Source organism: Stomoxys calcitrans, chromosome 5 (genome assembly GCF_963082655.1).
Source record: "Stomoxys calcitrans chromosome 5, idStoCalc2.1, whole genome shotgun sequence".
NCBI lineage: Eukaryota > Metazoa > Arthropoda > Insecta > Diptera > Muscidae > Stomoxys > Stomoxys calcitrans.
Genome location: NC_081556.1, coordinates 77,127,159 through 77,142,176, shown reverse-complemented (window position 1 = coordinate 77,142,176; position 15,018 = coordinate 77,127,159). Strand labels below are relative to the sequence as shown.

Sequence of the window (15,018 nt, the reverse complement as noted above, 5' to 3'; positions counted from 1 at the left end):
AATACGTGACTAAACCTTCATATAAATTACGCTTTTCATTTCATGAATGCATTTTGTTTTCAACTGTATTGCTAAATTTTTTAAAAATAATTTATCCGCATTGTTTGTTTCGAAAACAAATAAAGTGTTTTGAATATTGGCGTTTTTTCTAATAGGTCGATTTTATTTTGAGGTGTGGAAAAAGTGTCATTAACACGTTTTTGCATTGACAATTTAGTTTAATTATTATTTTAAATTTACATTATTTTGAATTTGGAGATATTTCAATTATCAGGAGTACAGTTTGCTTTTTTTAATATCAAAAATTTCATAATTTTCCTTTGAATAATTAATTAAGGAAGACAGGGGAGACTTCTCTGATAACTTTTCTAATCGAATGAAGATTAGCAAACTGCATAACTTTAAATTTGTTGTTGTTGGTGTTGCAGCAGTGTGTTGTGTTCTATCTTTCGTCTGCTTGAATCTGACGAGTATCCAGATCCAGGAACTCTGCGACTAAGATGGTGTGCGTCCAGAGGGATCTGGATGTGAGATCAGTGGGTCTGGCTGGGCAGTTAAACAGGTGACGTGTGTTGTGTTGTCCCTGGTCACAATCGGGACATACATCCTGTGCGTTAGCATCAATCCTTGTTCTGTAGAACTACTCTGGTTGGCCGGGGGAGGGGCAATGAGGGCTTTCGTTCTCCTAGGACCCCATTTACCCTGTAGCTACTCAACGCATCTGCTAACGTATCGGTATGAATGTTGTCTAGACTCGCTCGTTATGGCGCTTGATCTAGGGGTCCTCTCTTGTAGCGCTGGACCTCACGCTCTAGATCATCTACTTCGAATTTGTAGATATGTATTATTTTATTTCCACATATACACTTCTTACGTATACTTTTTGGTTAAATATATTTCAACAATATCTTAACCAGCTCACATCTGAAACCACGAAAGAAAAAAATATTATTTTCATGCAGCTGTTCTAAAGTCAACAACGATTTTATATACTTTGGCATTTTGATAAAAGAACGAATAAATTGTTCAAATGGCTTAATAAGTAGTATATTTATATTAGCTTAGCTCAACGGAGTAGCGCGCTTGTCAATTTTTAATAACGAAATTTTTCGGTAAAAATGAGGTTGTTAACCCGAAAATATAAAAAATATAAAGAAGAAGGTACGTTGGAAAAAAATTAAAAAATAATTGGAAATTAAAATCAAAGAAAAAAATGAACTCCCAAAGTCTGTTTGAAAAAAAAAATATATCAATCACTATGTCGATTTTATAGAACATTTTTCAAAAATAGTGATATTTTTCTTTTTTTTTTGACAATATATAATTAAATTGTATACAATATTTTGTTTTTGATTTACCTGCCAAACGTTTAAGTGCGAATTTGATATATCTGCCAAAAATTAAAAAAAGTGAATTTCCTCCCAATTTTTTATACAAATTACTCTTTTAACGACCAACAATATTTGGAAAGAAATCACCGTTTTCACTAAGATTTGTATACCTCCCACCATAGGATGGGGGTATACTAATTTCATCACTCTGTTTATAACTTCTCGAAATATTCGTCTAAGACCCCATAAAGTATATAGATTCTTTATCGTCACGATGGACTATGACCTGATAAAGCTGCCATATAATATAATATAAGCCATATAAGCCGATCTTGAATCTTGACTTCATGAGCCACAAGAGGGCGCAATACTTATCCGATTTGGCTGAAATTTCGCATGACATGGTTTGTTATGACTTCTAATAATTGTGCCCAAAAAGGTTCACATCAATCCATAACCTGATATAGCTGCCATATAAACCGATCTGGATCTTGACTTCTTGAGCCTCCAGAGGGCGTATTTATTATCCTATTTGGCTGAAATATGGTCCGAATCGGTCTATAGCCTAATACAGCTCCCATATAAACATATCTCTCTATTTTACATCTTGAGCCCCTAAAGGGCACAATTCTTACTTGAATTTGGATGAAATTTTACACAATGACTTCTACTGTGGTCTTCAACATTCAATTCAATTATGGTCCGAATCGGACCATAACTTGATATAGCTCCAATATTATAGCAATTCTTTTTTTTGTCCTTTGTTTGCCTAAAAAGAGATATCGGGGAAAGAACTCGACAAATGCGATCTATGGTAGAGGGTATGTAAGATTCGGCCCGGCTGAACTTACCACGCTTTTACTTGGTTTTATTTACCAGCGCCAAAAAATAAAATTAAGTCTTGCGATAGTTGTGAAAAACACTCTCATGCTTAACTTTTTTGTGTGGAATATAAGAAGCCCGGATTTCTTACTCATACTTTCACAAAAAAAGAATGAGAGATGTGATTGAATATTTAAGCCAATTTTGTGGCGAATCGGATAACTGTGATAATCCCAAAGTGGATTCTTTCGTGTATTTCAAGGGTCTGTTTTGAAATTTTCTACTTGATTCTTAGCCTATTTAAATCTTCTTGTGTGTAGAACGAATGTAGAATGCTCGTCTTTTATTTTATTTATTGCATTCTGCAAGCCGTCTTCGGGTGTATATAAAGTTTTGGGATGGACACTTGTTTTTGATCAGAAAGCAAGTTTGAATTACCATACCTATTAAAATGTTCATAAATAGTAGGAAGTCCTAGCATTTTTATACCCTCAACCATAGGATGGGGTATACTAATCTACACTGAAAAAAAGTTGGCCGGAAAGATTATTGCTTATTCATAGAATTTTAGTAATAAAACGAGCCATAGTTCCAAAACTTTAAAATAAAGATGCTATCTTTAAATTAAATTTCCTATTTACTAATGGACATGACCATCCGTTTCAAATTTTGATCGCTAATTGATTCTTATTTTACTTCATAGATAACTGTCAAACTATCATTTTTTGAAAAATTCTTTTTTTAAACTTAACTAAAAAAATATATAATTTAAAGACGCCCCTATTTGTAAGTCATTTTGCGCCTTTAACTACGGTACACTGTTGTCTTATCTCAAAATCAATTTCCTAACATTCAACGCTATTTTGACCTTCATTTTAGATTTTTGTTTTTAATAACAAGACGCAAAGCCAAAATTTTTTTAAACTACAATTTAAAAAAAAAATCATTAATACTAAGGAAAATATTTGTCACCAATGAGAATGTTTCCTTAAAAAGTTGGAAAATTGGTCATCATCACAACGGAACCTTAGTATTGCCATCTGGAAGATCATGTTACATGGATGGATCAAAGTTAGAGGACACAGTTGGCCTGGGGATTTACATTGAGAACCCAGGGACCGAGATCTGTTTTAAACTGCCTGACCATAATACGGTCCTGCAAGCGGAGATCCGGGCGATCACAGAATGCGTGAGGTGGTGTGGTGCTAACGCGAGAACGCCGAGTGTGAACAACTTTACCGACAGTAAGATTGCCATAATGGCAATAACAACCAGGACGGTAAGGTCACGAACAGTCTTGCAGAGTAAGAAGGAGATTAACGCCTTCTCTGAGGATGGCAAAATCCGCATCGTTTAGGTGCCGGGCCATAACGGAGTAAGGGGAAATGAAAGGACATAAGGGTCGGGTAGAGAACTGCCGTCAATAAACTTGTTTAACCCGAAGCCTTCGGGTCGACGCAGTCTGAGTTAAAGGAGAGGCCGACGAATTGCGCATGCAACATTGTGGAACAGCGAAACGGTCGGTAGGACGGCGAAAATCTAATGGGGGATCCAGATCCTGAGACGGGGGTACTACTGAAAGGAAATAAGAAGGAGGTCAGTATAGCTATTGGCATGATAGTGGGACACATAAGACTACGAGCTAACTTGTGTAAAATCGGTGCGGCAAGTGATAGCATGTATAGGGCATGCGGGGAAGACGATGAGACGTGTGAGCTTTTTCTTTGTCTTTGCCCGTCTTTTGCGTCTAACGGATACCGGCACTTAGGTGGAGACACAATACCAGACATGAACCAACTTAGGGTAGTGGTATTCAAAACAATTAAGGATTTTGTAAGTAGCACAGAATTCCTAACTTAAAATTGTCTTTTTAGAGGTTACTTTATAGTTTTTAGGGCGCACAACAAGTCGATTACTGGCTTAGGTGTATGTCCATAGTGGCATGGGGCGGATTAATATCTGCACCCTCTTTTCAACCTAACCTAACCTAAATTAAGTTTGCTAATCTTTGGCCCGAATCTTTAGAATTAGGACAAACATTTTTGTCGGTTCAGTCATTCCGTTTGTAACAGCTCGTTGTATTGATCTTCAAACTCTATAAAGTATATATTGATGGCTTGATATAAAAGGGGCCTTACTCGATCATTTGTTAGTTTACTAGAGAAAAAAACTTGACATAAGTCTTTTATTAAATCGTTATACTCGTTACACTGTTACTTTCTATCCAAACTTTGAGAGAAGTTGCATTTGATATTTGTCTTTCAGAATAGGTAAAAAACGCTAACAACATATTTTGTTTCTTTACAGGAGAAGGAAAAACGTAACTTAAGCCTTTTTTTGAAGTTAAAAACGAATGTAGTTAGCCACTTGAAATTTTCCATAGATATTTCGTATTGACTTAGATCGTTGGTTCATATACATTAATATGAATTCTTCAGACTCTAGTGAACGTAATTCTTATCTGATTTGGATGCATTCATTGCACAAGGACTTCATTTATGACCTCCAATATACGTAACAAGTTTGCTCTGGATCGGTTCATGAACTTTAGTGCGATTCTCTAACTCCCTACCAACAGAATAAACGATTATCCTGGTGCAAAACTCCAGCCTTCTAGGGACGTTATATAAGGGCAACTTGATGTGCTGGAGTTGCTCTAGCGGATCGAATTTTCTTCCCAAGAAAAATAAAAAATACATTAAATAGAAACAACAACTTTAAAATATTATTAGTGCTTAAGACCTGGTTAGGCTCTCGTAAACATACCATAAATGTGGGAAAACGTGTCAACTGTTTCGTTTTGCTTTATGAAAACACACGCAAACGTTTACGGAACATCTGTCGACCGTATCCGGAAAGTAGAATTCAAGAAAAACAAAATTTTACGTTCCGTTTTCATGTCAGCTGAAAACTGTTTGCTATTCTCCTATTCTATGATTTCTTTATGGAATTTATTACAATTTATTGTTAATAATTAAGGTTGAATGACCTGTTGTGAAAAGTCAATGAAAAAGTGAGACATTTGTGATAACAAGAAGTACAAAAAGAGAGTAGGGGGTAAGCGCCATACGGTGCTGTCGTATCCGCTAATCCATGATAGCACTATGTAGTGACAGGGCTTGTCAGGGATTCCACACACTCCGCCATGCATTTCGCCCACGGCCTTGAGGGCCGCAATTTACACATACTGATTTCGACCATACACGGGATGATAATAAGCACCACATCAGTAGAAACTCTGAGATCCAATTGGTTTGGTGTTCGTCTTCCTTACGACCATTCCACCACAGGTTGCGTTTGGTGAAATGCTTTGTATACGGAGTAGCTGCAAGCAGTCGCGGTATCGAAGTGAGAGGCCGGGCGGCAACGGCTCTTGCTTAAGTACTAAGTGCCTGCGATACTCGATGTGACAAGGCGATCTTTGGCGTCTTTTAATAACTAATGGCCATAATGTTTCCGCGAAACGATCTTGACGAGAATCGCTACCTCCACATATAAGTGTGACTACAACATCAGCAACAACAACTGATTTCGACATCTGTAAATCCCTTCCCAGAATTTCTTTTACGTCTATCGTTATGGCACATAGCTCTCCTTGAAATGTTGTGTATGTCGTTGCATAGCCCCAATCGAGTCACTGTCTCCTGAAACCCTCATCAGTCGGCCCTCCGCATCCATAGTGTCCAGAAGGGAACCATGGCTGGATTTTGTCTCCCCGTGCAGCTCAGGGCGGTGTCTGTCGACCCATCACCTCGTTGTTAAATGTCCCCTCAATATTCGAGATGTCCGCCATCTCGTACTACTTCAGTTGGATAGACGTCTCAACATCTCACATTGCTGAGTGGAGGGCCGTCTTCTCCGATCTGCCCTTGAGTTATGACTGAAGTTCTTCGACGTTAAAAAAAAATGTTTTATTTAAAATGTCAAATGCTACGTTTTGTAATAAGCATAATTGCCTCTTTACATTTACGATACATTTCTTCTACATTTAAACTACGTTTACGAGAGCAAAACCAGGCCTTTAACCGACTCTGTATTAAAATTGAAAATAGATTTGTTGACATTTCCTCTTTTTATAGAAATTCGTCCTTTACTTGTACTTACATTTCAAGTCGGTAAGGTTAGATTACAGAATAATCATAACCTCAATTCAACATATTTTTTTCGTTAATTAACAATTTCGGTTGTCGAGTTCTTTGCGCGGTATCTCTGAAAGGTTCGGCAGAGCCCGGCCAGGATTGTACCTGGGCACACGAAGCAACAGCGAGAGCCATTGCCGTTGTCTTAGCGTTCGAAGCCATCAATACAACTTCCAACAGATGAATTAAATCATGTGTGGTACGGAAGAAAGTGTAACACAGACAGAATGTCTGCCATTACACAAAAATAAATGCATTGGAAAAGGTACAGCTAATAAGCAAGGTACGAGCTTGGTTAATGTGGTAATTGTATCATAGATGCGTTTTTGTTGAAAAGTCTTTTAACCAAAGACGAAACGCGTCCCATAAGTGGTTGGTGTGTGTTGCTATCTTTGGCTTTCCTTTTCCATTTGGATCTCCGATCATTGAGCTCGTCTCGAAAGAGAAACAAACAAAAATTGTCGAATTTAATGATCTCGCTCTAACAGACAAAAAACTTGAAAAATAAAATATTTGAATTGCTTCTTTTGTCGGTCGATAAATACACATGACATTGTAGAAATGAAAATTTCCTAATTTTTTGACAATATATATTTTTTGACAATATATATATTAAATACGCCAAGGCGTATTTAATAAGGTGGGCGCATCGGCGAATTGCTACAACAAAGTATCTTTTTTGGGAACTTGATATGTCAAAATTTGTAAACAGGGCGAAGAAAATTCAATTCGCCCTGACATTTTCGACAAATTTTCTTCGACCAATCAGAGCAAGAAAGAAGTTTATTAATTTTTGAGTGTCAAGCTAGAAAACACATATGTAACAAGTGAAAAGGCATTAAGTTCGGCCGAACTTTGGATACCCACCACCTCGGGTATATATGTAAACCCCCTTTCGTCACAATCCGGTGAAAATTGGATAACTTAAGCACCCAAATTCGGCACGGACATTGAGTGGTCTAATAAATATAAGTCACTATATAATTTTATAGAACAAAATATTGGTCTTTTTGGCTAATAGATCCAATATAAACCGATCTAAACCATATTAAGGTCGGATATCGTGAGGCTCAGAAAAACTCACTGTTCAAATTTCAGCGAAATCGGGTAATAAATAAAGCTTTTATGGACTTCAGTCCCCTTATCGGCAGATCGGTCTATATGGCAGCATATCTAAATATAGTCCGATCTGAACCATATTAAGTTCGGACGTTGGGAGGTCTTAACCTACTCACTGTTTCAACGTTCAGCAAAATCGGGAAATAAATAAAGCTTTTATTGGCTTCAGACTCCTTATAGGCAGATCGGTCTATATGGCAGCTATATCTAAATATAGTCCGATCTGAACCATATTTAGGTCGGGTATCAGGAGGCTAAAAATAACTCACTGTTTCGGATAAAAACATAAAGCTTTTATGGTCTACAGACCCTTTATCGGGAGATCGGTCTATATGGCAGCTATATCTAACTATTGGGTTGTCCAAAAAGTAATTGCGGATTTTTCATATAGTCGGCGTTGACCAATTTTTTAACAGCTTGTGACTCTGTAATTGCATTCTTTCTTCTGTCGGTTATCAGCTGCTACTTTTAGCTTGCTTTTCAAAAAAAAGTGTAAAAAAAGTATAGTTGATTAAAGGTCATTCTAAGTATTATTAATAATGCTTTTACTTTCTTTTAAAAAATCCGCAATTACTTTTTGGGCAACCCAATATAATCCGATCTGTTTCATATTTACTTCAAATGTCGGGAGGCTTCAAATAACCCACTGTTGCAAATTTCTGCGAAATTGGGTAATAAATAAAGCTTTTATGGCCTTCAGACCCTTTATCGACAGATCGGTCCATATGGCAACTATATCTAAATATAGTCCGATCTGAACCATATTTTGTTCAGATATCGGGATGGTTCAGCGAAATCGGCTAATAAATAAAGCTTTTATGGCCTTCAGACCCTTTATCGGGAGATCGGTCTATATGGTAGCTATATCCTTAAACTACTCACTGTATCAAATTTCAGCAAAATCGGATGAAAAATAAAGTTTTTATGGGCATAAGACCCTTTATCAGAAAATCGGTCTATATAGCAGCTATATCCAAATATAGTCCGATTTGGCCCGTTCAAGAACTTAACCAGCGTGCATCAAAAAAACGAACCTATGCCAAATTTCAGCTCAATATCTCAATTTTTGAAGGCTCTAGAGTGATTACAACAGACGGACGCGGACATCGTTAAATCGTCTTAGAATTTTACGACGATCCGAAATATATATACTTTGATATATATTTTAATGTGTGTGCAAACGAAATGACTAAATGAATATACCCCCTATCCTACGGTGGTGGGTATAAAAATGTTCAAAATTCCAATTACCTCCAGACGCTTTACCCACAAAACCAGCTGGAACATTATGGTGCGATCTGTGTAGTGTTCATTGCTGTCACAAAAACATAGCTGCGAGCTACCGGGCGCGTTCACAGGTTGCGGATAGTGAAATGGTCCATACGAAGTTGCTGCAACGGCAATCGTGGATAATCAGCGGTATCGAGCGGAGTGGCCTCAGTGGGAGGCCGGGCGGCACCGACTCTTGCACAAATACTGAGTGCCTATGATGTTCGATATGACAAAGCGAGCTATTGTCGCCATTAAATAACCAATGTACATCCTGTTCTGGCGGCGATCGGTCCTTTGGATCGGAACGAGCTTGCTCACCTGCAGGAGCCTGGCGAGGATCGCCACCTCCACATGAAAATGTGGCTACAACAACAACAACCGGCCTTGCTGACGGCCTTATTCACAAAATTTAATGTAGATTTGTGAAAAAGGGTTTTTTATTTCACAGATTGACAGAACTGTCAAATAAATCTTTTGTAAGGCTTTACTACGTTTTGTGAAAAAGGTTTTGAAAACATATGTGAATATCTTTGAAAAAAAAAGAAGTAAAAATTTACCTCACATGGAGGGCATCCGAGTGAACCTTAATTAAATTGTAAATCGTACCGTAATCTTTAATGCCCATTCATAATAAATGTTCACAACGTTTCAAAGTAACCAAATTTGTCAGCGTTATGTGTAAAAAATCACTTCACACTCCGCCACAGACTACAATAGATCGTAAAACTTGATAAATGTTCGTATCCAGCGTTGTTTGTTTATCAATTATCGTCAAACCAGCAATGAACATTCATTTAATGACAGTTTAAAGATAACGGTGTACCCATTGCCAACATTCGCCTGAGGTTTTATCTGCATATGATATTCACTGTATTATAATTATTATTGATAAAGGTTTTATTTGTTTTATAGTCAGACACCTAATTAAAGAAACAAATCTCAATTAAAAATCATCCTAAAAGCCATACCACTAATGGATGGCATTTTTTTTAATAGATTTCGTTATTTTTTCATGTTTCTTTCAGATAAAAAACCATGCACTGGTTTATTAAATCCCAACGAAGATGATGAAATGAAGATAACCGGTTACCGCCGGTCACGCATGCGTACGGCTCTATGCTGGATATGCATCTGCTTGACCGGCGGTCTTCTGCGTTTGATAATGCATTGGTGGCGACACTGGTATTTGATGGCGACACATGAGATGTGCTCTCTGGAAGATGCCGACAAAGTGTTGGTACAGGAGGATTACAAAGGCAATCATAAAATGTATTATGTGAAGCAGGTTCTAAACTTGGACATAAATACGTTAAGGTGAGCTTACACAAATTTCTTCAAATAAAAGCATTTTTTAATTTATTGGAGTTCTATCTCTTGTCCTGTAGAGAGCAACAGTTGAAGCAAAATAAACAGTCGTCGTCTTCATCATCAACTGCATCCCCGCCAACAAATAAAGAGGGTCTAGCGAATGGTTGTAATAACGTAGATGCAACAGTGCCCGATATTGACGAAAAAAATTTCCATTTATCGATGCATTTTGCAACAGGACAATTTAAATGTAAGTTTCAATACAAGTAAAAAAAAGTACCTTTTAGAAAAATGACAGGAACCGAAATGTGTATGCAAAAGATCTCAAAATTGTTAATTTAATTTTTTTTTAGTTTTAATTTCTAACATTTCTTATGACCCACTCTACCACGGTAAAATTGTGTAATACAACTTTGGGCAACGTCAAGAAACTTGACCTACTGCGTCACCGCGCATTTGATTTAGTTTACCGATCGCCACGCCTTTTTTTTGTCAAAAAAAAGACATTTATATATTTCGTCTACATAATTCTGTCGAATATCCAGATTCAGGAACTCTGCGACTAAGGTGGAATGCGTCCCGAAGGACCTGGGTCCGGCTGGGCAGTTGTTGTAGTTGTTCTAGCAGTGTGTTGTACACTGAGGCGGCAGCGCTTGTTGATGAAAGATGTGGAACACACATGTTGCACGTTGCCATCAATCCTTGCTATGTAGGAGTTATTGGCGTTTTTAAATAACCAATGGCCACCCTGGCCAGAAGCATGAAGAGGATCGCCACCTCCACATGAAAATGTGGCTACAACAACAACAGGTGTTGAGGCGGCTGCATTTGCCGGATCGTAATTGAGCCAGAACTACTCTGGTTTGCCGGGGGAGGTCAATTTCTTCAGGTGCAATAGGAGGTAGTGGTTCTCCAATGACTACATGCATCCGGTAGCTATTTACCGCATCTCCAACCGTGTCTGCATGATTGTTGTCTAGACCCGCTTGATATGCCGGTTGATCTAGAGGTTCTGTTGTTGTTATGTTCTATCTTTCGTCTGATTGATTCTATCGAGTGGGTCTGTCTGGGCAGTTAAACAATCCTTGCTCTGTAGGAGTTGAGGCGGCTGCATCTGTCGGATCGTAATTGAGCCAGAACTACTCAGGTTTGCCGGTGGAGGTTAATTTCAATTGCACAGCACACTGCAGCTGCTACAGTGTCTCCATGAATGTTGCCTATACCCGCTTGATATGCCGCTTGATCTAACGGTTCTCTTTTGTAACGCTGAACCTCACGCTCTGGATCGTGCAGATCCACCTTAAAGCTTCTGGCTGGTGGATACCTATCCAAAAGATGATGTTTTGGATGGTACCTGCGATAACTGCCCAGAAGGTATTGATTAGATAGCATGTAGTAATATCTTCGCACGGGCAGGATCTTTGTCTCATGATGGAGGTGGTCCCGGTGAGAACCGAGGAGACAGCCTGTCACAGTTCGTAGAGTGGCATTCTGACAAATCTGAATATTATTCTACTGGATGTCACATAGCTGATGAGACCACACTGGCGCTGTATAACTTACCACAGACCTTGCAATTTGTACGTGGTCAACAATGTTTCACTCTATTGGGGGTATACTAGTTGTTGTTGTTGTAGCCACATTTTTATGTGGAGGTGGAGATCTTCGTCAAGCCCTTGTAGGCGAGCAAGCTCGTTCCGGTATATACAACCGATCGCCGCGGGAACATGATGGCCATTGGTTATTTAACGGTACCAATAACTCGCCTTGTCGTATCGAGCATTATAGGCACTCAGTATTTTCGCAAGAGCCTGTACCACCTCACTGAGACTCTCCGCTCGATACAGCTGATGGTCCGCGACTGCCGTAGCAGCTACTCCGTATGGAGCATTTCAGTATCCGCAAACTGTGGAAGCGCTCGGTAGCTCACAGCTAAGCTTCTCGTGACAGCGATGAACACCGCACAGATCGGACCTCAAAGTTCTAGCCTTTGCGGTGCTCACAGCTATACCGTGCTGGCAATGTCTAGCAGTGTCTTTCCGTCTGTCGAAATCACGATAACATTCGAATGAATGAAGCCCCAGTCACTTGAAATATTGCACTGATACTTCTTATTGATGTAGCTCGTTGGGGATTGCTAATGAACCACATCTGTTCGGACTTGGGTATAGACCCCATATAAACCGATCACCAATTTGATCTCTATTATTTGATTTGAAATTTTAGTCTATTATTTGATTTGAAATTTAGTTTTAAAGGACCCATATAAACTTATTTATGTTCGAGCCCCTGGAAGAATCCACTTGTGGCTTATAATTGCATAATAAATAAATAAATAAAAAATAAATAATGTGCGGGAATAAAGATGAGTCATTGATGACTCTTCAATTGCACGTTATGGCCGGTAAAAAAAAAACGCTAGTTTGAGTCGATGTGTGAGTGCTCGCATTGTCGTGGTGAATAATGATTCGCCCTCTCCTGACGGTGTTTCGAATTTCTCGGAAGTCTTCAGGCAAACAAATTGTGATGGAACACTCAGAATTAACCTTTCTACGTTCCTCAAGTGGAACCATGACTAGTTTTGCCGAAGAAATACGCGATCATTTGATTCGAAGTGTATTTTCCCACCAACAACTTTTATTGGATTTGTCTTGACTTTGAAGGTTGATTGGTTGATTGATGTTTTGTTTCGAGCTCATACCCATAGATCCACGATTCGCCTGCTGTTAGATCTTATAAACGTATTTTGAAGCACCGCGATCATATTTTTTCAACATTCCTTTGCACCAATCGACACGAGCCTTGTTTTGAGCGTTTGCCAAATTGTGCGGGGTCCAAAGAGAACAACCCTTCTTTACTTTCAGATGTTCTTGCAATTTCGAATGTATGCTGGTGGGAGAAGTCCCCAGGGATGCCTCTATCTCACCGTATGTCATATGACGATCTTGCATTATAAGTTCATGCGCAGGTCACGACTGAAATCATTAAACCAGTAATTGCCATACAGCGATTTATGTACATCAATGCGATCTTGTCGTGATAATCCACGCCAAAAGTTGTGAAAAATGATGGAACGAACCCAAGAAAAGAGCTGTCTTAGAAAAATTCTAGCTCAAGTTAGGAAAAAATGGGTGGAACTCGATAAAACCAAAATTTCCCTTCATATAAGGTCATGTTTTAGGGGAAAATTGGCTAAAAAAATCAAACCAAAAATTATTCTCAAAATTCTTGGAGTGAGATTTCTGGAAACCGTTTTAATGTTTTGTTGCATATTATGGTTTCTATATTACAAATATTAATTTATGGCGATAAGAAAAAAAAAACAGATGTAATTGTTTTTTGTTGGTTTTTAATGATTTTTATTGCTGCTTATATTTCGAAAATCATCGATCATCAGAGTGATATGTTTGAATGGAACAATGTGTGGCTTATTCGTCAAACGGCTATTATACAACTGTTGTAAAATATCATCATTAAATCATTAAAACCAACAAAAAACAATTACATCTGTTTTTTATTCATATGATGTCAAACCAGACTAAATACGAAATAACATTAAAAAAATGTTTTTCTCTGTTTGCGTTTTCTTTTTTTGGTCTTATAATCTTATTTAGATTCCATCGTGATACAGTTAGCCGGTCAAACAAGCAACATCAAACATTTTACCTGACCTTTGACAGTTTTTTGCTGTGCTATTCTTTGTATAGAAAGCATTGAACGAAATGGTCTATATACAGACAATATCCTTGGAAAAAAAATTTGTTTGTTAAAAAATTTTTAAAACCTTACTATGTCAATAGAAATGGTCTAAATAATGAATATATGAAATTTCATCAAAATCGAACAAGGGAATCAAGGGTCAGGTGCAAGTCATTGTAAGCAACACAAATGATGGTCGTATATGAAAACGTTCTGAGTACGATTATGCTAGTAAATGTCGAACTTACCAATGAAATTTCAAATTGAACCTGATAAAACTTAGTGTGGATTTAGAGCGCGTGTCATGCATTGGTTATGTACTGCAGTTGTCAGACTTATTATGTTATATGGTGTTGTGGTCCGGTGGACCGCGCTTCAAAAATCCACCTACTGCTCAATACTTAACAAGATCCAAAAGGATGGCTTGTTTGTGCATCATAGCCGTACTGAGGACGACACCATCTGATGCACTGAATTTAATGCTGCATCTTATGCCTCTGGACATTGTGGATACCCAAATTGCCCGCCCTCGACTGTCGCAGATCTCGTAACGAGATGGCTGAACAGTTCAAAATTCAGTCAAAATTCAAAATTGCCGGTACACACAGATATCCCGGGGAATTTTAAAGCAGACGATACTGGGATACTGGAATCTGTGGAAATGCCTCGGGGCATACGGGGTCTACCGCTTTGCTGTCACTGACTAGAACAGACGTCTCAGTCTTTGTGTCCGTCATGACAGGTCACTGTCTAATCGGAACGACTTTTTCAGAAGCTGTAGGGACATCGAGGAAAAATAGACTATAGAACACCTTCTGTATGTGTGTGCCGCACTAGTAGTTAGAAGGAGTTACACTTTAGGTTCTCATTTCTTTGAGAACCTGTCTGATTTAGCGGATGTGAACATTCGCAAGTTACTGGTCTTTTTAAAGCGATCTGGATGGTTCAACGGTAGGAACTAGAAGGCATCTTTCTTCTTCTGTTCCTGTGGTATCACAACGGACGAAGACGTCTAAGTGAGTCTGATGGCAGACTGCTACTTAAACCTAACCTAACCTAGTGTGGCGCCGGAATCGAAAAGCGTCCTCCAGTGGTGCCATAGCTTTTCCTGGTTTTTCTGTTTTTTTATTTTTATTGGATTAATTAAAAAAAAACTAATTTCATTCAATTAAATTTGTTTTTAAAATCTCTTCTAACACTACTCTGTTTTAATTTTCGATGTGCACGAAATTACATTCAAAGATTTAAATCTTATTTTTACACGACTATCTGCAGAACGTATGCGTCGTGTGAATGGAGTGATATGAGCATTCTTAGGAAAAATGGAC

At 38.2% G+C, this 15,018-nt stretch overlaps 1 protein-coding gene across 4 annotated transcripts in view; it reads left to right on the top strand.

Annotated features, from left to right (window-relative positions):
• The window catches only part of LOC106081058 (polyamine-transporting ATPase 13A3), an 84,920-nt gene that overhangs the window by 57,268 nt on the left and 12,634 nt on the right, over positions 1-15,018 (top strand). For all 4 annotated transcript variants that reach the window (XM_013242760.2, XM_013242762.2, XM_059369196.1 and 1 more), the window contains exons 3-4: positions 9,709-9,997; positions 10,069-10,241. In XM_013242760.2, the coding sequence (XP_013098214.2) occupies positions 9,709-9,997; positions 10,069-10,241 (462 nt within the window). The remainder of the gene's footprint in view (positions 1-9,708; positions 9,998-10,068; positions 10,242-15,018) is intronic.